Source organism: Bison bison, unplaced genomic scaffold (assembly GCF_000754665.1).
Source record: "Bison bison bison isolate TAMUID 2011002044 unplaced genomic scaffold, Bison_UMD1.0 scf7180017864180, whole genome shotgun sequence".
Taxonomy (NCBI): Eukaryota; Metazoa; Chordata; class Mammalia; order Artiodactyla; family Bovidae; genus Bison; species Bison bison.
Window position 1 is genome coordinate 3,341,199 of NW_011494752.1, and position 24,894 is coordinate 3,366,092.

Sequence of the window (24,894 nt, forward strand, 5' to 3'; positions counted from 1 at the left end):
AATTTAATATATTACAAAATATCTGTACATAAACAAAGTAAACCCAATGGGAGGCAAAACAAAGAGAGAGAAAGGAATAGTGTCAGTAACCTAATCAGGGAGAATGAGGTCTCAACTGACACTTTTCTGATGCAGCATTCTCTCTCAAAACCTGCTGGTAACCATTTTAGTACTGTAACTATATATGCATATTACACACACGCACACACACACACGCACACACACACAAGTGGTTTGGGTGATGTCTATGGCATAAGCTAAAAGAAGTCCTACTTACAAGTTTGTGCTAACTGCCCTGCTTTTAAGCGTATAGATTTGATGTTTTCTTCAAATTCTTATCATTCCAATGGACAGTTGAAGAAGAAACTAAAGAAACCGGGTCAAGCAAATTTGTTTTCAAAACCACAAAAATGATCATGGTCAAACCAGTTTTGCCTCTCACTTGTGAACAGAATCAGATTTCTCATCTGTTCAAAATAATGTGTTTAATGGACTTAATATCTCCCATGGTTCAATAATTAAAACCAAAACCACTTCTGAATATAATTAATTTGGTTTGTAATTTTCTAATACCCAAGTAGAAATTCCACCAAAACTTTACTTCCATCACATTTATAGATACCATAGCTGAAAAATTACCAAATACCTTTTCTTCCTCCACACAGATATTCCAGGATATTTGAGTTTCTTTGTCCCTTTGCCTTTAGAAATAGTCAAAATTGCCAGATCTTTTCTATTGAAAGGTTAGACTCCCAAATTGGGGATGGAGGTTGAAATGGGATCATACACACACACACACAAACACCACACACACACACACTCACCCCCTTCCCTAATAGAAGGGATAGGGGAATGGAGACTTAAGTACATTATTTAGAATATTTGGCATAATTAAAATTAAGAGTTGGGGAGGGAAAAACATTATTGATGACTGCTGATAACCAAAATACAATTAAAATATATAGAGATTTTATTCATATTTGATGGAAAACCAATTTTTCTCACTGGATACTTTTGAAAGGATCCAGGCTTAAGTTCTCTAGTCAAAAATGGGAGAGTTGGGCCCAATGTCTTTAATTCAAATATTCTAAAATACAAAGGCCCATGTCTGAGGACTAAGAAGTCAACAGACAAAAGGTTCAGATGAACTTTAATGCAATTTACCAACAGCGTGTCAGTGAGCCTAGCAAATCTAACTGGACTCACCGGTATAAAAAGCCATCAATGCCAAAATGGCTAGAAGTTTCTCTTTTTAATCAATGATTGGCCCTGAGGGCAAGGCCAGACCAAAACCCAGAGGATAATAAAGAAATACACACACCAGGTATCTGCCTATTTCAATAACAGGGGAAGATAGTCTTTATGTAAGTATCAGAAGAGGATTCTTCTTTAATTTCTTTACATTTTTTTTTTATTAACGCATCTCTCTCTCACAAGTAGTGTTTATTTTTTAATATATGAACTTGGCATTGAAACATAAAACTTTACTTAAGAGTTCTGTAAACTATTCTCCAAGATACTGAAACACATTTTGCCTTTTCTTTGTAAAGGGGGGCTAACCTACATTTCACAAGCATCTAGGTCTGTGCAGGTAATTTCTATAAATGTGTATGTTTTAAAAACACATTATATGCTGGTACTCACACAGAACTGGAAGCCAGAATGAGAAACCTCCCAGGTTATCCCATCCTGAAAGTCTTCCCCTCTTTCATTTTCTGATAATAAAGCAAAATTCTTGCCACGAAGTCATAATTTAACCCCTTTTACCAAAACCAAATCTCTCTGGAGGAAAATCTTTAAAAGAATTGGCAGGATATTCATGCTGATATGTGTGTATGTCAATACTGTTCTTTCTTATGGGATACTCTTTCAAAATTACTTTTTTTTAAAAAGGTCTCAGGTAGTGATATATCTTCAGAAAAATATTCACCCTAAACTAAGTTACATTTCCATGTATTTTCAGGATGTATTTTTTTTCCTCTTTGACAATATTACAATGCTCTGTTTCAAAGGTTTTTTTTTACATAAAAAAATATGTGTAAACAGTATGCTAACTGATGTTACTAACCCTCCAGGTATGGAGGGATCATCTCTAACCCTACCTCAGCAGCAATGTCCTAGGCTGTTTGCATCTACAAATCAACTTCACCATCAGAACATGGTTAAAAAAAAAAAATTTCAGAATTGAAGATTTACAGAGAACAATATAGGAGTTTGAATTTCCTTTCCTTTATTTCAAAAAGTAAAGAATTATCCCAGGTTCTTGGGCATCTCAACAATTAATTTTTTTTCCAAACAAATGCCTCAAAAAGAGAGAGACAGAGAGAGAGAGAGAGAGTCTATAAAGATGGGATAAAAAAGGTAAAGAGATGGGATAAAGTCTTCCTACTTGCCCAAGAATGCCACTTTCTACAACCTGCTTCACGTGCAGGGAGAGGGGGGGGCATGTCTTCTCAAAGTGGAGCAAACTTTAAGAATGAGCAATTTATTTGGAAAAAAGGTATGTTCAAGATGCTCAATGGGTAAAAAAAGAGTTCACTTGAAAGCAAAAATGTGAGATGGTGGAGAGGAAGGAAACATTTATTTAAACCAGCCAGTCACTCTGTTTCCCTTAAAGCAAAAGCCTAAGAGCAGCTCAAATTCTGTGAACACTATTCTCTTAAAAAAAAAAAAACAAACCAAAAACGAAAGAAACCAAAAAACCTAAATTCAAAAGAAACCATTAAAAAAAAAGCCAAACTTTAAGAACCTCTCCTGAGCCATCTCAAAATTGAAACTGTTTCCTTCTTCTGCTCAAGAAGTGCAGGAAATGAACTAATTAAACATTTACTTTTCAATTTAATGACCCTCTCCATATTCTCTACTTATATTTACTAGGTAGAGTTGAAGTAAATATTCTGACTATATCCCATCCAGGAGGAACTGGTGCCAATATCACTATTTTATAAGTCGCTTGCTAGGAGCAAGTGAGCAAGGAATACAACAGGTAGCTTTGCAATAGCCAAATGCAGATGATTACCTCGCTCTGGCAAATTATTTCATTAAAGGTTCAGAGGACTGGATGGAAGAATGGATAGGGAAGGAATCTTTCAGGACTCTGAAGTCTCTAGGTTAGTAAGGAACTCCTCTCCCTCTTCCCCCTCTTGGAGGGACTCTTGTAGGCCCCCGATACACTTTGCCATAAGCAGAAGACTGAGCTGAGGCCCCCCAGTTAAGGCTTGCTCCTGAGCTGCTGGTCCCAGTGGTTCCTGGCCCCAGCTCCCCATAGTTTTGCAATTTGGTCTCTGCATGTACCACAGAGTTGCTGCTTCCCTCAGCCTTCAGGAATGGTTGCCCGACCACTGAGTGTAATGCTAAGGGGACCCTGGCAAAACGGAGGTCCTGGTCCCCTGGGAACTGCACTGACCCTGTGCCCTGGTAACTGCTGGACTCCCCAAGGTGGCTCACAGAGCCCGAGAAGGTCCTGTTCTTCACCAGGGTCTGGGCCAAAGATTCTGTCAAGGCTGGACCAGAGTTGCGTTCATCAGTGTCAGTGGCACTGAACCCTGTTTCAGGCCCGTCAGTGTTTCCGTAAGTCCTGTTAGGATGGGGTCGGGTGGAGTAATCCATTGATCTCAAGGCCTGGTGCTCATGTGGCAGGTGGCCAGGAGGCTCTGCTTCAGGCTGGGATAAAAGTTGCAGCAAGGCGGCTGTCACGGCTGGGTTCAACTCCTGCGGGGCGCTGGAAAGATCGCCTTCAACCAGAGGGGGTGGAGGTGGCGGCGGTGGAGGTCCGGGGGGCTCAGGGGGCCTCTTCTCTGGTGGAAGAATGTGAGGAGGACATGCTGTGGAAGGGTTACTTCTTTTAAACACCATCTTAAAAATCACATGTGATTATAAACACAAACACACACACACACACTGCCCAACATAAACAAATATCAATATAAGTAACCAAATATATATAAAGCAAAAAACCTTGGGATCAGGAAATCGCAATTTATAAATAAAATCAAGTGATTAAAAGTAAAACAGTTGCATTCTGGATCTAACAGCTGGTGTTAAAATCATGTATTTCAAATGATTGTCCTGATTTTTGTCTGAGATCTCCTCCATTTCCTTCCTTAAGGAACTGTTCTAATATGTAGGCTGTTGGTAGCCTCCCCACCCCTTTTTGCTGTTGGATCAAAACATTAATGAAAATAAAGTAGAAAGAAGGAAGATGAGAGGGAACAATACATATGCTGTGGTCACATATCTAGGACATAATCTTGCTGTACAACAGGAAACTTTGTATGGACTTAGCTAACACATTTTACAGAATGTTTGATGATACCAGGTTAACACGTAAAATAAAGCTAGAAGAATATACAGGTGAGATGAAATTAGTAAAAACCTTTCATTACCATCATGTATACACATACACTTGCTTCTCCCAGTTTGAGCTCCTTCTCCCCATAATCACAGTCTGAAGAAAACCACCGTACTGTCATTCAGCTTCCTATGTTACAGTAATTATAAAAAGTCACTACAGCAATGTCATGCAGAATGGGCTGTTGATAAACATTTGTTTATCTTGGAGACAGTGAGAAGAGTATTTAGAAATGTATTGAACTAATACTATACTCTGTCTTTCCAAAGGTCTTATTAGAACCACTCCCTAGACATTTTGTTACCCACAACTGGATTAATTTGCCTAACCATGGCAATCATTGTCTGATAATGAACTCCTGCCAAGGCAAGAGACTAGAAATGTAAAATGGTGTGAGTTTGAGGACACACAAAACCAAGTAGTCAGAACCATGCCTTTAGAGAGTTGGGAGTCACCTTGCTGAAGAAAAGACTGTTTTGGGATATCTTTCAAATGACTGATTTTTCTGTTCCCTAATGAAGCATAGTTTTAAATGTCCATATAATCAATTCTTTATTATGAGACAGTGATATAAAGTCATTACTCAGGCAAGCCAAAAGTAGTTTTTATAATTATAACAATTAGGTATTTTGGTAGCATATATACCACAATTATATTTTGCAAAAACAATCAGTAAAGTAAGCATACCCTTAGTGGGCAGATGAAAGTATTCCGAAAATACTACAAAATTGTTGAGCAGTGGGAGGATAAGGTCAGGTGCTATACGTAAATACAATTAGGGTGACCAAGAGTCCCAATTGCCTGAGACTGAAGGAGGTTCCCAGGTTTAAAACTTTTGGTTTTAAAACCAGGACAGTACAAGGACAAGTTGATCATCCTATATATAGTACCCACTCAATTTTTTGTTAACAGACTGGCTGGCTGACTAGATGGTAGAGAAAGCTAAATTAAAGGATGAAAAATTAGCTATAGAAAACTCACAACTTGAAAAGTAGACATCCAAAAACAGGAAAGCTAACTGGACTACAAATATCTATAGATTTCAGAGTTTTTCACTATCAACACTACACATCTCACTACATAAGAACATCACAGTACCAGTTATTTTAAAAAGTATTTTTGGTCTATACATGAAATGGAACACCAGGGTTTTTTTTGTTGTTTTTTTTTAATACTAAAGGGCAAACAACTTTAAAAATGCCTAACTGCAAAAATGGACAAAGCTAAACTTATTTTCTTCCATCTATACTACATTTCATATTTAAACTTTGCCTTTTATACAAATAGTTTAGTTGTATTTCAATAGAACTAATTCTTGAGCTCACATTCTTTCACATTTATGAGAGGACGAAAACTATTTCAAAATAGCAAAGGCAGACTGGTTGTAAAGAACTATTAAAGGCTAATAAAACATCTTAAGAATTAAAAATAAAGATCACATTAAAAAAAAACATAGTTATAAGATTTAAAGTGTTAACAATATTGCCAACCCTTAACAGTCTGTACCAGTGGTGAGAGGGATCAATGAAATATACAAATAACTGAAAATTTCATTTTACTAGTTAGATTCAACCATAACCATTTCTCAACAAGTACAGAATAGCTAAGTGAAGTGAAGTCGCTCAGTTGTGTCTGACTCTTTGTGACCCCATGGACTGTAGCCTACCAGGCTTCTCCGTCCGTGGGATTCTCCAGGCAAGAATACTGGAGTGGGTTACCATTTCCTTCTCCACAGAATAGCTAAATAGTAGCCAAAGGGATAGATTTTCATTTTCTCTGGCTAACTCAGTCTGCCCTCTGGTGGAAGTGCTGATGAACAGCAAAACAGCCACATGAGAGGTAGCAGGAGCAAGATAGAGGCAGAGAGTCACCAACTGGATAATCCAGAAGTGACTGAAATAATTAGTGATGGCATTTTTACTCTCCTCTGAAAAATAAATCCAGTAATTTCTGGCCATGAGCCAGGCCTAAATTTTAGTTCATTTTCACCATTTGGCTGATAGCTTGTTGACTTAATTATTGGGTGAATTTCTTTCAATCACTATGCCATTTAACTTGAATAACTTCTTTCAGTTATTGATTATAATTTTTTTTGGTTGGTGAGGGGGGTGGGTGGTGGTACGAGGGAGGAGAGTATGAGAGATGAGACAAAGAGACCTGCTTTAATTCTAGATTTGCTTTCTCTGTTGAATAACATCCCAGAGTCTCTTAAAAACTATTGGAATTGTTATGACAAAATAGCAAAGCGAGTTAAGAAACACATTCATTAAGAAAGTACAGTAATTCTAGTTCTGCCTCTGCCAATAATATGGTTCCAGTAGTGGGACCACAGATAGGCTTATTTAAATTCCCTAGATCCCAGTTTCCTTATCCACAAAGTAAAGAGGGTAATTTATTTGTTATCTTTTTTGTAAAACTTTACATACAATAACTTATTTGATCCTGTACCAGTGGAAATAAGGCATATGCTCTGCACCAACCGATTTGAAATGTGAATGCAACACCCTTAAAATTGAAGGTTAGTGTACTCCAACAGCCCTTGTACATCTTCTCATTTCCCCAATTCATGGGGTCTTCATGGACAGCAAAAATTTCCAAGGAGTTGAAAACACAGATTGTAAAGATTTTAGAAATAAAGACTGTGAATCAGAATTGACTAGAAAATTTAAAGTTCTTTTCCCTCTAATAAATTGCATGCTGTGCTTATGTAAGATCAAGGTATACATATTTCCTTTTTTCGATTTTTTAAAAAATAATAATGTTCAGTTCCTAATCTGGGGTCCATTTACTTATCCTTCAGGAACAGATTTAAAGAAATCATTTTTATATGCTATTTTTTGGAAAGGAAATGTACGGTGTTAATTACCTGCTTAGAAATCTTCTCAAATCATTCTTTGGGAGATTAACAATGATATTTTATTAGGGCTTTCTTGACTGTATGTTTCCAGGAACTCAGTACCTAGCATTCACTGTTCTAGAGTACAAGTGGCTATTTGTACAATCTGATAATGGTTTGCTTGGAAGGCAGATTTTCAAGTGCTAGTACTAGTTGACCACCACACACACAGTGGTTCAGGATGCATCACTAGCTACAGCTGTGGTTTTCTTGTGTGAGAACATAGGGACTTTACTTACCTACTTCCTAGGAAATGGAAAAACAATCAGTATACGAAAGGTGTTTTAAGAAGCTTTGAGACTTAAATAAAAGAAGGTGGGCAAGAAATACATCACTTGGTGCTATGTTCTTCTGTAGACTAAGTTACAGAAAAACTGAAACTGAGGCCACTGATGTGAAAAAGAAAACATTAGAGATTTTTAAGAGGATCAACAGCACCTGAGCTCAATGAGATTCATGACCGGTCTGTTTACCTGCTGCCTCCTCCTGTGGCATTGTGGGAGTTCTTCGGGGCCCCTGAGGCCCACTGTTCTTGTCACTGTTGTTTTCCTCCAGGTTGCCTGCTGGCTCCTGGGTTTTCATCAGTTGACTCAAAAGAACTGCCAACATATTCTGCATGTCAGCTGGTGTGCTTGAAGCTTCAGGGGTTGTCTGTTCTGCTGAAGGTTGGACCGCTGGGGCAGGGGCTATCTCCTTCAAAGATTCCTCTGGGGCTGTGGGCTCTGAGTCCTGCTGTTGGGAAGTGGCAGCCGTTAGGGCACTGATGGACTGGTTCAGGGCCTCCAGCTGCTGCTGCATCTCTGGGTTGGAGTGGATGTTAAGCAGCTGCGCCATCTGAGGAATGCTCAGGTCCGTTTGGCTCTGCAGCAGGTTCAGTAACACTGCCAATTCACTTTGATTCAACTGCTGTGTAATATCACCGAGGCCTGTGGGGAGACAGTGGAACCAATATAAGAGGATGAGGTGAGGCAAGGCAAGGACCTTTGCCGTCTTCAACTGACAACAGCAACTTACAATATCCAGTGAATGAAGTTTCGTTTTGAATGTCTCATTTTTCATGCCTCCAATTGTGACACATTTGTTATTCTTTATATTTTCACTTAAAAATACAGGGACTAATTAAAATATCTCTGTATTGTGAGTAAAAGTGACTTTATCTATATTCTTCAAGATCAGTGATTTTCAGCCCTTACTGTATATCAGGAGAGATTTAAAATTCAGAAGCCTTAGGTCCTATCCCTAGAAATCTGGCAATTGTTTGGAGGTGTTTATGTTTAAAGCTTTTTAGGTGATTATAATGTGCAGCCAGTGTTGAAAGCCACTGTTTTAAATAGACAATGAAGGAAAAGTGAGCGAAGGAAGTTGTAATTCAGAAAAAACGGTTGTACCACAGGAGAGCTACTTTGTTGTTTATAAAAATTCACTATTACACAGTTTTGGATATATTTAGATCAAATAACAGTCCACAGAACTAACTACATTTAGCGACTATGATTTAACATGATTAAATTCTAAGGTCTTATCAAATCTAACACAGACAGGGCTCTGATTATAGGTTAGCGAGCCATGGGTAAACTAATCTTTAAATTCAGCTTACCTAATTCACTAATTTATGCCACACACTGAATTGAGATATTAGTTTTCAGGATAGGGAAATAATGTATTTTAAGTTTTCTAGACCACATGTATAAAACTGGGCTTATCTCCTTTTCCCCTTACATAATGAGGATATCAACTCTTTAATTCTTCAGTGGCTAAAAATTAAAATACACACACAGACACAAATCCTTACACTTGACCTTCAAAATCTGCCAAGTGCTTAATAAAAGCACAAAGGCTCCTTCCCAGCACTGACCTATTGCATCCCCAGCCCCAGGTTCCACCTTGCCAGGAGCAGGCTGAGGTGGTGCTGGACTGCTGTTCTTTACAGGCTCAGCACTTGTCCCTGAGATAGTTTCTTTTCGAGAGGCTTTGGGTGGAGGTGGCTCTTCTACCAAAACACCACTTTGTCGCTGCCGTCGCCGTTTCTTACTCCATAATTCATGGCAATCCTGCCAGTGGGGGAGGCTGGAAAAAGACAAAAGGGGAAATGTGTGTGGGAATGTGCACTACTGAGTGAATGGAGGAATAAGAGATTAAAATGGGAAGGCAAAGAGCAAGGGGAAATGGAAAGGATAAAGAAAATATAAAAATAACCAGAAAAGTTAGTAAACAGCAGCAGCGTAAATAGAATCATGGCATATGGTAGTCTGAGGAACTAAAGATCCAAATGCCCAAAGGATTTCTTTCTACAGTGAGAAATGAAGATCTTGCTAATAACAGAGACACACACACCTGCTCTATAAAAATGTCCATATTCCAGTCAAATGGTTAAGTTTTATAATTGTTTGTGCTTAGCATAACAAAAATTAAGGAGACTTTTTTTTTCTTGGTCAAATTTTAATAGGGAATAAACAGACCAAAGGTGACTGCCTTCTTAATATTTACAAAAAGCCCAGGCAAGGTAGTAATTTAAATCTTGGAACCACATGAGCACATTGTAATTAAACGATCTCTGTGTAAAATCAATTTATGTGTTACTTGGTCTCTAATGACCAAAAAACTGGTTCATTTTTTCTTTCTGCCCATTGAATTTCCATGACTGAATATTTTCATTTGTGAGGTTTAATACATTTCTGGACTTTCCAATACTCAATAAATTCCAGTAAGTTAAATCTTACCACAACACAGATTACCACAGCCAAAATTTCCAATTTTTGCTAAAAAGCTTACATACTTCAGTCACATTCAATGCATCAAAATTCAAACATAATAAATGAATTAGGACATTTCTTTGGATTATCAGATTTGTAGTTATTACCTGTTCATATACTAACATCTCATACATTTAAGATACAGTGTTCCTATAAGAAAGAAATGCCCATAAACTCTGACGTGAAAGTTATAATGCTGTCAGCGAAAGTCAAAGGTTTCTATCAGAATGTGAGATGGGGAGTGTAGAACCTCTGAGGATCCCATATAATAGAGAAAATTAATAAGATTCTGATAGAAGAAAGACACATTCAGAGACCATGTTTTCTATATAAAAATTCAGGACATATGGCCTGATAGATAGACAAACTACTGGTTTGATCCCTGGTCAGAAAACTAGATCTCACATGCCACAACCAGGAGTTCTCATGCCACAACTAAAGATCCCACATGCCATAACTAAGACCTGGTGCAGCCAAACAAATAAATATTTTAAAAAATAAATACATAAAATTAGGACTGTTCTGGCATGTATGGGATAACATGATCATTGCAGATATAAGGAATTAAAAAAGATGAAATGTTTAAAAATCTCTTTATTTGGTTGGCCACTGCAGCTTCTTTTTTAAAAAACCTATTATTTTTAGTTTCTCAGGTTTAGAGTCACTACAAGGCCACCAGCACTTACTCTGGAGGATCCATTTTGCTGAGCTCAACATCTTTAAGGAAATCACTCTGTAGAGTCTGTTCAGCTGTACAACGTTTGCTAGGATCTAACGTCAGCATGTGGTCCAGTAAATCAAGTGCTGCTGAAGGAATGCTGTGGAAAGGAAGAGCAAAAGAACAAGTTCACAATGACTCCACAGTTCTTAAGCCTGTAACCTTATGCCAAAGGTCTCTGAATTTCCAACTCCATGTAAAAACCATGAGAAGGGAGTTGGAACCTGGCTAAACAAGAAAGCAGATTTGCTTCCACACAGGATTCAAGAAATGCAATAGTACCACAGGTAGAAAACATGAAGCCTTGAATGCAAGACTATGATGAAACTCATAATGCTCAAAAATAAAATGTTTTCCTACAGTGTGTTGGCATAATAAACTGGGATAGCACTAATTCCCCAGGGCAGGAAAAAGCTAAGTCCAAACAACAGCCAAACACATAAACAAATAGATGTACATATTTGTCAAACTCACAAAGAGAATTCTTCTCGTAGGCGCCTTCTATATTGCTTCTTCGGTTTCATTGTATTGAAGTAGGGCAGCTTGATAACATCAGGCCACACAGCTGGACAAGGGCTACCACAGAGTCGACTGAAAACAAAGCAAAAAGCAAGAACAAGGAAGTGAGTGAGCATTATAAATTTTAGCGATTCTAGAAGCAGAAATGATTACCTCCTCAAGTATGGGGGCTTTTGGCTTATTAAACTAAAAGGCATGCAGAGAGGTAAAACCTCACCTCACTGCTTTAAGGACAGAGGAGTTGGCTAAAAAATAGTAATGAGAAAATACTGGCACAATAGTCCAAAATGATTCACATATTTGGCTTTGTAAAACATGTTCTTAATGTCCCACATAGATTTTCATTACCAGTTTTGTTCTTGTTCGGTTAGCACTAATTTCAAAGAGCTGAACTGGTCCTATAATGTCCTTGTTGAACTAGCAGAAGAGAGCTTAAGACTGGAATTCTGATGGAAAACTGAGTTTACTGCATAACACATAATGGGTTATACACCATCTTTTTAAAAAAGTGTATATTAGCTTGTCATATTCTTCCCTTTAATCTTATTGCAAAACAAAACCAAAAAAAAAAAATTCAAATTCCATCCCAATCCCAGACCTTACCCAAACCCTCTATTAAAGGCTCTCTTTTATAACTATCTGTTTACATAATGCATCACTTACTAAACTCTGAGTTCTTTGAAGGCAGGGACCTATTTCTGAATCCTAAAGTTTAACAGTGATAGGAATTTGTTAGAGAATAGGCTCAATGAATGTTTACTGAATAAAGTTGATCTTAATCTAACCCAAATAAGAATAAACAACTATTCTGAAAACAGTATGCTTTTACATGAAGAACTAATAAAAACTATGCAAATTAAGTAAGTGAAATACACTTACTTACATATATAAGTATGTACAGCCCATGACAAAATATATGGTAAACCTGACTGAAGAGAAACTTACTTGGACATAAGGAGCATAAAATCATTTAGTAGAATGAATGAAAAGTATTAGAAATTAGAGGATGAGATTACTGATCAACCTTGGGCACTCAGAACACATACACAGCTGTACCTGATCAGTTCTAGCTGAGCCAGTTCCAGATTGGCTTGAAAAATAGGCTTCTTTGTGAATAGTTCCCCAAGAATGCATCTAGAAATAATAAAATTGAGAGGTCAGAAGAGAAATCCCTGGAGCTTATTTAAAATGTATTTCAATAAACTTTTATAGTGTATCAGGTTGCATCTAATATACTAAAAAAGCCCAAAACTAAGGGCCTAACTTTCATAAAAGAAAATACTTCTTATGGTGAAAAAAAACATTAAGGATTAAGATTTGCTGGTAGATCAAATTTTTGCCACCTATAAAGGACAGTCTATAAGCAGAAACAAGAAGTCAAGGGACTTTCCTGGTACTCCAGTGGTTAAGACTCCGTGCGTCCAATGCAGGGGGCATGTGCTTAATCCCTGATGGGAGAACTAAGATCCTACATGTCACGTAGTGTGGCAAAAAAATAAAGAAAAAAGGAGTCAAGAGTCCTTTTCTACCAATTCCACTGTAAATTTAAGGAAATAGCTAAACACAAAAAACTCACTTCAATTTTACAAAGATGCTGAGCAATTTCAGTAAGAATAATATTAGCCTTTTTCTTCATCTGCCCTGCAGAATGGGCACTATACACAGCCCTCTTAACATTATATTTCTAAAGTTCATTGTCATCAGTCAGAATCAGTTTCAACAAGACTTTCAAATATATTATGCTTAAATTCTTTCACCATTTTGAAAAGCCCTTTCAAAACTATATTGACATATTTACACAGTCTCCAAGTATCTCTCCATAAATTATTTATTAATTATAAAAGGAAAACTAGTAACTATTTAGTACTGAAAAAAACAACACCTTAGCTAAGTGACCAAAGTAACATCCCCAGAAAAAGGCAAGCAGGGTTCATGTGAGTACAAATGTAATACCTTAGAAAGAACACTTCTGAAATATAAAAGAATGAAATTCTGCCATCTGCAACATGGATGGACCTAGAGGGTATTATGCTTAAGTGAAATAAGTCAGACAAATATAGTACATTACCATTTATATGTATAATCTAAAAAATAAAATGAATGAAAGAATGTAACAAAACAAAAACAAACACAGATATAGGGAAAAAACTAATGATTACCAGTGGGGAGGAGGAACTGGAAAAGAGCAATATAGAGGTAGGGGATTATTATGTATAAAATAAATAAGCTACAAGGACAGGAATACAGTCAATATTTTACAGTAACTTGAAATGGAATATAATCTACAAAAATTTTGAATTATTATGTTGTATACCTGAAACTAATATTTTAAATTAACTAAACTTAAAATTTCAGCCAAAATCAAAACCGAAAAAAAGCCAAGTAACTGTTCCAGATTAAGAATGAAAACTAAATGTAATATGTGCTACTAAACTGGATCCTCTATTACATGAGGTATTGTTGCCAGGACATTATGAGCGTACTGACAAAATTAGTGTGTGAATATATGGAACTACTGGAGAAGGAAATGGCAACCCACTCCAGTGTTCTTCCCTGGGAAATCCCACGGACAGAGGAGCCTGGCGGGCTACAGTCCATGGGGTCACAAGAGTTAGACATGATTTAGCAACTACACCACCACCACTACCATATAAAATTACTTTCAAATGGTTCTGGAAAAAAGATATATATAGTACACATATACAAACATACATTTTATTCTATGAATATACTGTATGTTATATGTAAGTACATATAACATACAACATATATATATACACACACATATATATTTATATGTGTGTGTATATATATACACATACATTTTATTCTATGAATATACTGTATGTTATATTATATATAAGTACATATATATATTATATATACATACAACACATTTATATATGTGTATATATATAGATATAAAATATATGAATATAAAAGAAATGTAGGGCTTCCCTGGTGGCTCAGTGGCAAAAAAATCTGCCTGCCAATCAACGCAGGAGACACAGGTTTGATTTCTGATCTGGGAAGACCCCACATGCTACAGAGCAACTAAGCCCTTGCACCACAATCACTGACACTGCGCTCTAGAGCCTGGGAGCCGCAACTACTGAAGCCCATGCATCTAGAGACCACGCTCTGCCTGCGACAAGAGAAACCACCACAGTGAGAAGCCTGAGCACTGCAACTAGAGACTAGCCCCCCGCTAGTCACAACCAGAGAAAAGCCCATGCAGCAACAAGACCAAGCACAGCCAAATATAAATAAATAAAATTATTTAAAGAAGGAAATGTGGCAAGTTAAAAATCAGTAAAACTAACATAAATGATCTTAAAATAATTATGTTGAGTAAAAGCTGCCAATGTGAAAAAGAACATGTACATTATGATTCTATTTACCACAAAATTCTAGAAATATAAATCAATCTAAAGAGCGAGCAGGTGGGTGTGGGGAATGGGATGATGTGGACAGTAAAGAGGGACTACAAAGGAACACATGGATAATTCTGCAGCACGTTACTTTGGTTGTGGTGATGGTTTCACCAATGTCAAAACAAATTATACATGTTAAATATATGCAGTTTATTATAAATCTCAATTGAAAGGTTAAAAAAATTAGTAAATCTGAATAAAGACTATACTAACATTCTTTGTACTATCCTAGTATCTTTTCTAATTATTTCAAAATAAACTTAAAACATGAAAAAAATTACATCAATACTCTATACTTTTTTATACCTGAAATATTTTTTTCAAAATGTAAGGAAAGAAAAAAAAGGGACAACAAATCTCTTTTATGGCCTGTGTTCTGAAATGAGATTTATTTACAGATACTCCTAAAACCAGTGTTTACAGTCAGCCCTCCATATTTGTAGGTACCATATCCATAGATTCAACCAACCATGAACTGAAAATACTCAGAAAATAAATTCCAGAAAGTTTCAAAAAATCAAAACTTAAATCTGCCACGCTGGCAACTATTGGAACATTTACAGTGTTTAGGTATTGTAAGTAATCAGAGATTATTGAAAATATAGTGGAGGATATGTGGGAGGGTGTGTGTAGGCTATATGTAAACACTACACTATTTAATATAACACACTGGAGCATTCTGTAAACACTACACTATTTAATATAACACACTTGAGCATCCCCAGGATTTTGCGTGCAGGGGGTCCTAGAACCAACCCTGCTGTGGGCACGGAGGGACGACTATAATACAGTTTAACTTTGAAATTCTTTAGCTTGACAAAATTTGAGAAAGCAAACAAACGTAGCTTTTAAAGTTAACAGCAACTTTCTTTTAGCATTTGTTAACCTCAAATTCTTACTTCCAATAGTCTCTCAAACCTTATTCACAGAAAGAAAAGTGTAAGCAAAATTTGTTTCTAATATTAACTGCCAAATCAAATTCCAAATACAGTGTTATCACAACAGGTAAAATAAAACATAGAAAGAACAACTCTGCTGAGTTTACAGACTCTAAGTACAATGTGTTATATTAGTCTGTGTGGCTTCTCTCTTGATTTTCACACTAAACTGCTCTGCTCCATCGATTAATTCTGCCAAGAACATCCCACAAAAACATCTTCAGAGAGACTACCACGAATCACCAAAGTATTAAGTGCACATCAAAAGTCAAGCAAAATCTCAATTCAATGAGTCACTGAGCTTTTAAAGAAAGCATAATTTTCTACAATTTTAATTTTCAACTGTGCTTTTGTGTTTTCAGTTTCTAGTCCTTCAGTGAGGAAGACATCATTATGTAATCAACACTTGGCTACTGCATTGAGGTGGTAGATTGCACAGAAATAATACCAACAGAGCTATGAACTTTCCCTGTGTATCTTAATGGGGCGTTAACTTTAGAGCCTAGCTGTGACAATTTAAAAGCTAATACTGTTAAAGCAAATAGTCCAGAACACAAACATACCCAGCTTGAGTCAGTAAAATTTAACTAAAGCTTCATTTGAGTTGGGTAGGCTACTACAGAAATTAAGCTCTTTCTCCATCACCCTTTTTAATTTTGAAATAAAAGCCCTGTAGTTCTCCTTTGAAAGAATGACATTAATAGAGGAGAGAAAGGATGGAAAAAAGTGATATGCTCCCTGTGAAGTATATGTGTCAGAATCCTAAAGTATGGAGGTCAAGGTCAGTGTGTATAAATAATACAGCTTAAGAAACAATTAACTAACATGACCCATATAATATGTCTATGCCCCTAACATACAAACTGTGGTCTCTAAATATAATTTTCTACTAAAAGGACACCTTAAGAGAAATGGCCAATTCTAGGTCTGTGGCAGGAAATGAACTAGATGAGACTAGAACCAGAAAACAATAGAGGCTATCAATTCCACTATGGTTGAGTCAAAAGGTCCCAAAGAATTAACCTGAATAAACTCCCAATGACTGAAGTCTGGACAGTTTGAAGAGGAATAAGGATGATAACTCTAATGAATTAAAACATGTCAAATATGTTTAAATCCATGAGTTCATAATGACACTAAAAACCAAACCCTAAACAACCTCTCTCTGGTCATCTTTGGAGGATAACAGTAAGCCACCTTATTATTTTGAAAACTGGTAAATAAAATGAAAGATTTAACCCGTTAATAAAACCCTTTAAAAAACTTTTTTTTGGCCCCACCCAGGTGGCTTGCGGAATTTCAGCTCCCCAACTAGGGGCTGAACCCATGCTCTCACCAGTGAAAATGTGGAGTCTTAACCACCAGACTGCCAGGTAACTTCCTAATTAAGCCTTTTCAATATCATTTGTACCCAAGGTTAGCCAAATAGATAATCTTTCTTTATTCCAAGAAAGAATGAAATGATTAGAATATCATACCACAAAAAAACCCAAATGAATTGATGGATACAGACCACTAATAGCTAACAACACTTCCAAACAAGACAATCACATATTATTACATAAAGTGGTGTGTGTATATGTAACTCCACTCCAATAGGGGTGAATATTTTATTAGACATTGTTTAGAACTGCCTGTGTAAGAGAATAATAAAAAGTTGACTAATTTGTAATGGATTTTTTTAATTGTTTTTAAATTTTCTACAGATAATGCACCCAGTTATTGCCTGTACTCTGGACAAGAGGCTCCCACCGCTTCCTACCCCCAACTAGGATACACAAGTGACTATGTGATCTGTCAGAAGTACACAAAACCATCTGTAAAATAGTTTCAGGGTCAGTGGGTATTGGGAATCAGACCTGAATTCACCTACAATTTATAGGAAATAAAAATAGAGAACTATGCTTAAAAAATCACCATGAAGATGCAATCAGCAAAGTCTAGATGGTGAGAAACTCTATAGGACAAATAAACCAATTTCTTCTAAAAAAAAATTATAAGGAGGGGGGACCTAAGAGAGATGGAGGGGGAATCTATAATTAAAAGATGAGATATCAATTGCAATCTATGAATCTTATTTGAAACTATATGTCTGATATTAAGAAATATTTAACAGATTTCTTTGAACTCTGGCTAAAAGTTGATCCCTATTCTTTTGAACTTAAAGAAGAGCTGCAAAAAAACAAATGGAGAGATAAAACATGATACAAGTTCATCAGTATGTGAGTTACAAACAAAAAAAAGATGAAAGGAATCTTACCCACAGCTCCAAACATCTATCGCTGGTGTATAACGCTCCTCTCCCAGCAGAAGTTCTGGAGGTCGGTACCACAGAGTAATAACTTTGTTTGTATAAGGACGGCTGAAAAGTAAAATACAACCATGACATAAATTTACAATGGTTTCCGATGAAAAATACTTGTATAATTAAATGCAAATTAAAACAGCTGTCAATTAGAGATGCGATAATCAAAACAGCTCCATAGCAACCTAACAGTTCAAAAGTAAGCTTGACGGAAGATGATGAAGAAATAACTTCCATTCCAATTTGGGTTGATTTATTTCAGTCTAAAGCAGGTTCAAGAAATCAGAAAGAATTAAGTGTCTAAAATCTAGGTGGTAACACATTTAGAAAATTATGGAACTCTTCAGTTACTGCAATTTACAGAATACTAACATATCCAAGAATAAAAAGGACTTTTTCCTATTTCCCATATGTAATTTTGATGAATGACTCACCTCTCTTCAGAATTATAGAGCCGAGCAAGTCCAAAATCTGCTAGTTTGATCTGCCCACTGTAAAACAAAAATAATTATTTTCATAAGTAACAACAGGAGCTTCCAAATTACACTTAAAAAGTCAAGTGCTGGGACTTCCCTGACAGTCCAGTGGTTAAGACTTGGAGTTTCTGCTTCAGGGGGCACAGGTTCAATTCCTGATCGGGGAACTAAGATCCCATATGCAACAAGATGAGACCAAAAAAAAAAAGTCAAGTGCTAATTTAGGAATTAAAGGAATTACAAAAATGAATTTTAACCTTTTAGTTCTGCTCTTAATGGTAACTCTCCCAGATTAAGTTTCTTTGACCACACCACTCCACAAAGCCTAAGGGAGTTTTTTTTAGACTACTATTATGTTTTTGGATATGATTCCTTAACTAAATATTTCTTTTATTTCTTGGCAAACAAAAGTGACTAGAACCTGCTAGATTAAATACTTATGGTTGGGAAAAAACTGAATGGGCTATTATAGATTAAGGGAGATTTAAGAGGCCTAACAACTAAATCCAATTCATAATCCCTGACTGATTCTGGTTTGAACAAATTAGCTCCACAAAAGACTGTTTTTTTATTCCGGCCACGCCATGGGGCTTGCTGGATCTTAGTTCCCTGACCAGGGATTGAATCTGGGCAACAACAGTAAAAGTGCCAAGGCCTAACCACTGGACTTCCAGGAACTCCCTACAGAAGATATTTTTGACATAACTGAAAAAACACAAAATATGGACAGTTAGAAAATAATATATAATAATTCTGTCAGAGTATTTAGAGTCAAACATACTGATGTAATTTACTTTACTATTTTAAAGTTACTATTTTAAAGTAAATTACATCAGTATGTTTGACTCTAAATACTCTGACAGAATTATTATATATTATTTTCTAACAGTCCATATTTTGTGTTTTTTCAGTTATAAAGGCAGAAAAATAAGGGAGCAAATACAGCAAAATGTTAATTGTTATATAATGTTGATGTTAAAGAGACCACATCCATGTTTCACTCTGCTAAATATCCTTCCTTTGACATTGAATGAAGTAATATTTTAATAAAATGCAACACAAAATGCTGGGAAACTATTTAAAAACCATAATTAACTGTTGGATTAATCATACCTATCTCAATTTTTGTGTACAGTTTGTGTCACCTCTTGGGCAATGAAAAGTCAGTTGACTTTTTTTAAAGGACTGGGGATATCTCAGGGGTTTGATAGCTCAGATCTAGCAGAAAAAATGAGATAGAAGAGGGGGGAAAAAGGCTATTCTACGAGGTGCTCCTCAAAATCTGAGCAATAGGACAAAATATTAAAACCAGGTAACTACTAGCAACAAAATTTTACATTAAATCAACTCAACATTCTTAGTAAAGATTATGGGCACCTTACCCACTTGTCCCATACCTCATCACATTTTAAGTTCAATTTATAAGCAATTTCTGAGAAAAGCAAAAGGAAAGAAATAGCTGTCTTGAGTCCTATATTGAGACAAAAAGGGTTCCTCAAATTCCTTGGCATCCTTACTTTGATCCCAAGACTCAAGGTAAGTTCTACTATGGTACAACTTAAAAGTTAAAATGGCAATAGAGGCACTTTCTCGGTGATCCAGTGGTTTAAGAATCAGCCTGCCAATGCAGGGAACACGGGTTTAATACTTGCTCTGGGATGATTCCATTTGCAGCAAAGCAACTAAGCCTGTGCACCACAACTATTAAGCCCAAACTCTGCAACCAGAGAAGCCACAACAGTGAGAAGAAGCCTGCACTCCGCAGCTAGACAGTAGCCACTGTACACTGCAACTAGAGAAAGTCCAGGTGTAGCAACAAAGACCCAGTACAGCTAAATAAATGAATAAAATTAGCAATTAATTAAATTTAAATAAATAAAATTTTTAAAAAGATGGTGGAAATGATAAAATGTATTAAAAAAAATAGTAATAGATATATGGTTATGGAAAATAAGGCTAGACCTAAGTATCACCAGAACCTAGTTTATTTCCTAATCCATCCCCGTACCCTCTTACTCTCAGTAGATAACCTTCTTCACTGGAAACAGATGTCATCTGTTAGGTGGGAGCTATTTAACATTGTTTTACCTATACTTATTTACACCTCTAACCTTGCTTTCTCCTTTTCCTTCAATTACAGAAAAAATGTGTCAATCTCTTTTCCTGTTCAAGGATAATCCATACTACCACTTCTGGCTTTGATGTCATCTCCTCTAGAACCTCATTCCTTTAAATTACTTTGGTTCTTTCCTGAATCGTCAACTTTCCCCTCTTTATTTTCTTTTTCCTTAGCATTTAAATATGCTCAAAGCTCTGCATCCTTAATAAAAAATTAATAAAAACAAACAAAGTCACAACTACAATCACCTTCCCATTAATTATGCTACCCACCCACTTACCCCACACTTTCACCACTGACCTTTTTTATTTTCAGATTCTCTTCTTGGGTCTTAAAACCTATTTACATCACCTGACATCTATAGCCATGCATTCCTTAAACCTCCATGCATTCCTTAAACCTGCTAATTTTGCATTCATGATATTTCCTTATTTTCTTCTGATCTATCTGACCAGTTTCTCAGGTTTCATCTTCTCATATCTTTTCTATGCTTAGTAACTCCTGAATCTACACTGCTAGTTTGAAACTCACATGTGATCATATGCCTTACTTGGTATCACTACCCTGGATATATTATAGTACCCTGAATATATTAGAGTATGGGGTTTCCTCTTTTGCCTCATGCATCCTATTCTTCCTGTATTCCCTACATTGACCACTGTGCCACCCATCTAGTTTCTCAAGTGAGAAATCTGTGAGTACACTGATTCCCCACCATTTACTCTCTCATCAAGTCTACTAATCTACCAAGTCCATGCTGTCCATCCTCTACTAGCAATGCCTTGGTTAGTTTAAGTTCAGACCATTTCTTATGACATTTTTAGTAAGTCTGTGTGCCCCCAGTCCATACCCTATATAGTGACCATTCAGTGACTTTTCTAAAGCAGAAGACTAATTGGTCTCTCTTATATCTAAAATAATTTGGTTTTATTTATAGTTGTGTAATTAAGATAAATATCACGAAGCCCAACCCCACCCTCCTCCCTCTCTTATCGACTGTTTTCCCTCCTTCATCCAGCTGAGGACTCCTCTCTACGCCATCTCACTCAAAAGTCTCTGTGTAGACACTAAATCAGCAAGAATAGAGGCTGGTTGGATCAGACTAGACTATGAGACTCCTGTAGCCTGCTTAGAAAACTGAAAAGAAAATTCACTTTAGTCTAGAAGCTCACCAGCTTCCTGAACTTGGGAAGTTAGGGACAGAGAGGGGCTAGACCCACCAGAATGGACACCAAACAGGACTGCAATTATTTCCTAGCCTGACACATCCCCCAACAGAAGAGCAAAAGAACAGAAGAAAGTATAGTCCAGAAAACTGCAAGATGATAGCCATCATCATTAAAGTTTTTGATGCCTTATTACTGTATATATAGATGGTTTTAACCAAGTGCAGCTTTAATAAGAATTATGGTGGGTCACAGATATAGTGACAGAAAGGAATCTTTTAATATCACATTTTATCTCATAAAGGTATTTAAGTATAAATAATAATTCTACAGTAATTTGGACAATTAATGAAATGCATTAATTATATAATTTGAAAACAAAAAATTAGCCAGCACCTCTTAATGGCTGTCTCTTATAAATAAAATTTAAATCAGCTCCTCGCAACTGCCCAGCTTCATCTCGCCATTGTGTGTTTCACTCTTCTTGCCCTAGCAATACTGACTCCTTTTCCAGTTTTTCAAACATGCTATGTTATTTTCACATTTATGTGCTTTTGTAAATTTTGTGAATTTGTAAATGTGAATTTACAAATGTGAATTTGTAAATTCAATCTCTTTTGCCTAGAAATGTGACCCTCTGTTGTCATTCTTTCTGGTAAATGCCTATTCATTCCTTGAAATCACATCTTCCCAGATGCTCCCAAATCTGGGGGTGGGGGAGAGTTTAATAAATGTTTACAGAAATAAGCAATTTATTTGTTTAGCTTCCCTACTAAATGCAACTCTCCAGGGACCAACCATCCAACATGGGACTTTAGGTGCTAAAACCAGGACAGTCCTGGGCAACCCTGAAGAGCTGGTCACCCAACTCCACAAAGATAGGAAACATGTCATAGTCATTCTATATTCCCATCAATTAATAGATAATGTTTGTTAAACAGAACTGAACAGAAATATTTAATACAAAGGGTGCATCAGACAAGTTCAGTTCAGTCGTTCAGTTGTGTCCAACTCTTTGCGACCCCATGAACTGCAGCACGCCAGGCCTCCCTGTCCATCACCAACTCCCAGAGTTTACCCAAACTCGTGTCCATTGAGTCGGTGATGCCATCCAACCATCTCATCCTCTGTCGTCCCCTTCCCCTCCTGCCCTCAATCTTTCCCAGCATCAGGGTCTTTTCAAATGAGTCAGCTCTTTGCATCAGGTGGCCAAAGTATTGGAGTTTCAGCTTCAACATCAGTCGTTCCAATGAACACCCAGGACTGATCTCCTTTAGGATGGACTGGTTGGAACTCCTTGCATCAGACAAAGATGGCTATAAAAAGCCTAATTACCTACAGAACCAACACTGGCCTTATTTCAACGGTCCCAGACTTGCTTTTTATTCCTCAATATGTAGGGCTATTACTCAAGGCTACTGTAAGTAACAAATGATATCACCAATTCACTTTAAACAAACAGCCAAAGAGGAAAGAAGCAGATGATAAAAACTTCTGAAGGATTAACACTGTTCTTTACCAAATTCCTGTCTGTCTATATTATTAAAACCCAGAAGTAAGTGCTGGCAGTGGAGGAGAAGGGGACGACAGAGGATGAGATGGCTGGATGGCATCAATGGACATGAGTTTGGGTGAACTCCGGGAGTTGGTGATGGACAGGGAGGCCTGGCATGCTGCAATTCATGGGGTCGCAGAGTCGGACACGACTGAGCAACTGAACTGAACTAAACTGAAGTGTTGGCAGAATGGTCAGTCCCAACTACATCTGTGTTTACTCTGAAATTCGATAACTAAGAAAGTCTCAAAAGCAGCTATAAGAGCAGGTTTCTCCCAATGAAACAAAGGAGAATTTCCTTAACTCAATGTGTGTAGGAATTTGCCTAGGACCACAAAAGTATTACTATGGCAAAAGCTCTCTGAATATTCCTGTAGGATATGAGTGATTCTCTAAAATGTTTGCATTAAAAAAAACCTTTACAAATAAAATAAAAAATACCTTTACAATCCTATCTCCTTTAGCTTCTTACCAAGACTGAGTCTGAGACTGCTGATAAAAGTATCCCATCACAAGTTGTTCCTAAGGTACAGACATCAGATGTACATAAACACAAACACTGCATTATTGGGTCTATCTATAACTCTTTAATTAATTAGCTGAAACTAAGGGTGTCAGAAGAGAGGGAGAAAATGCTTAACCTCATATGGTTACTATGTTACCTGTTGTTCAGCAAAATGTTAGAACACTTAATATCCCGATGCAGGAAATTCTTTTTGTGACAGTAATCCAATCCTTCCATTAGCTGTTTCATGAATGACTTGATATGGTCCTCAGAAAAGTGCACCAAACCAGATTCCAGAAGTCCCATTAAGTCATGGTCCATATATTCAAATACAAGGTAAAAGGCTCCTACACAGGATGAAGAAAAAATTTAGAAAAGAGAAAAAGGATGCTGAAATAACGATGCCTTAATTTTTAAATAATTTTGGAGTTGACCATTAGCTCTCTAGAAAAAGATGTTTAACTTTATATATGAAAAAACTAAAACTCCAGCAATGGAGTAACTTGCCCATTTTAATAATAAATAACAGAACTACTATTTGAATTAATCTTCTGACCCACAGTCTGGTGCTTTTTGGACTACTTACGTCTTGAACGGGACAACTCCCCCAATTAGGCTGTATAACTAGTCTTTTATGATCTAAATCAGTTGGCAAATTACAGACTGCTTGGGGCAAATCCCTTCTGTCTACTGCTGTAAATAAAGTTTTATTTGTAACATACAACCATGCCCATTTGTTACACACTCTGAGACAACTTTTGTAGAAGTCTTTACAGAAGTGCTAACAGCACTCACATAATATGCCAGGGGTGCAGACTATTAATGAAATTTATAGTATTTAAGAATTGAAAGAAAAACGAATCATCCAATTCAACATCCTACATTTAAAAGTAAGGTAAAAGGCTAAGAGAATTGTAAAAGATTTGAAATCCACATTATCTGTACACTTTCAGCATGGTACATGATAGAGGCAAATTCTGTAACATAAGAAACACTAGACCTAGTTATACTATAATCTATCCAGTCTAAAATTCTTCTCTCAATAACATAAAGGTATGGATTCTTAGTCTAGAGGGTAGGCTTCACGGACCCTGAAATAGCATATAACATTTTAAATGTTTTTTTTTTAATGTTTTTTTGAAGAATGAATCCATGAGAT

The 24,894-nt window shown here is 36.6% G+C and overlaps 1 protein-coding gene across 6 annotated transcripts in view; it reads right to left on the minus strand.

Annotated features, from left to right (window-relative positions):
- The window catches only part of CDK12 (cyclin-dependent kinase 12), a 59,393-nt gene that overhangs the window by 17,456 nt on the left and 17,043 nt on the right, over positions 1-24,894 (minus strand). For 3 of the 6 annotated variants that reach the window (XR_825522.1, XR_825520.1, XR_825521.1), the window contains exons 6-14: positions 23,893-24,082; positions 18,349-18,405; positions 17,870-17,971; positions 12,294-12,371; positions 11,193-11,309; positions 10,687-10,818; positions 9,103-9,314; positions 7,721-8,173; positions 3,407-3,824 (exon numbers count right to left, since the gene is read on the minus strand). Coding sequence is in view for 3 of the 6 variants with exons in the window: in XM_010842667.1 (XP_010840969.1) it covers positions 3,112-3,824; positions 7,721-8,173; positions 9,103-9,314; positions 10,687-10,818; positions 11,193-11,309; positions 12,294-12,371; positions 17,870-17,971; positions 18,349-18,405; positions 23,893-24,082 (2,054 nt within the window). In the remaining 3 variants the exon portion in view is untranslated. Of the gene's footprint in view, positions 1-2,207; positions 3,825-7,720; positions 8,174-9,102; positions 9,315-10,686; positions 10,819-11,192; positions 11,310-12,293; positions 12,372-17,869; positions 17,972-18,348; positions 18,406-23,892; positions 24,083-24,894 lie in introns of those variants that run through there. The other 3 variants (XM_010842667.1, XM_010842666.1, XM_010842668.1) reach the window with 2 other exon arrangements.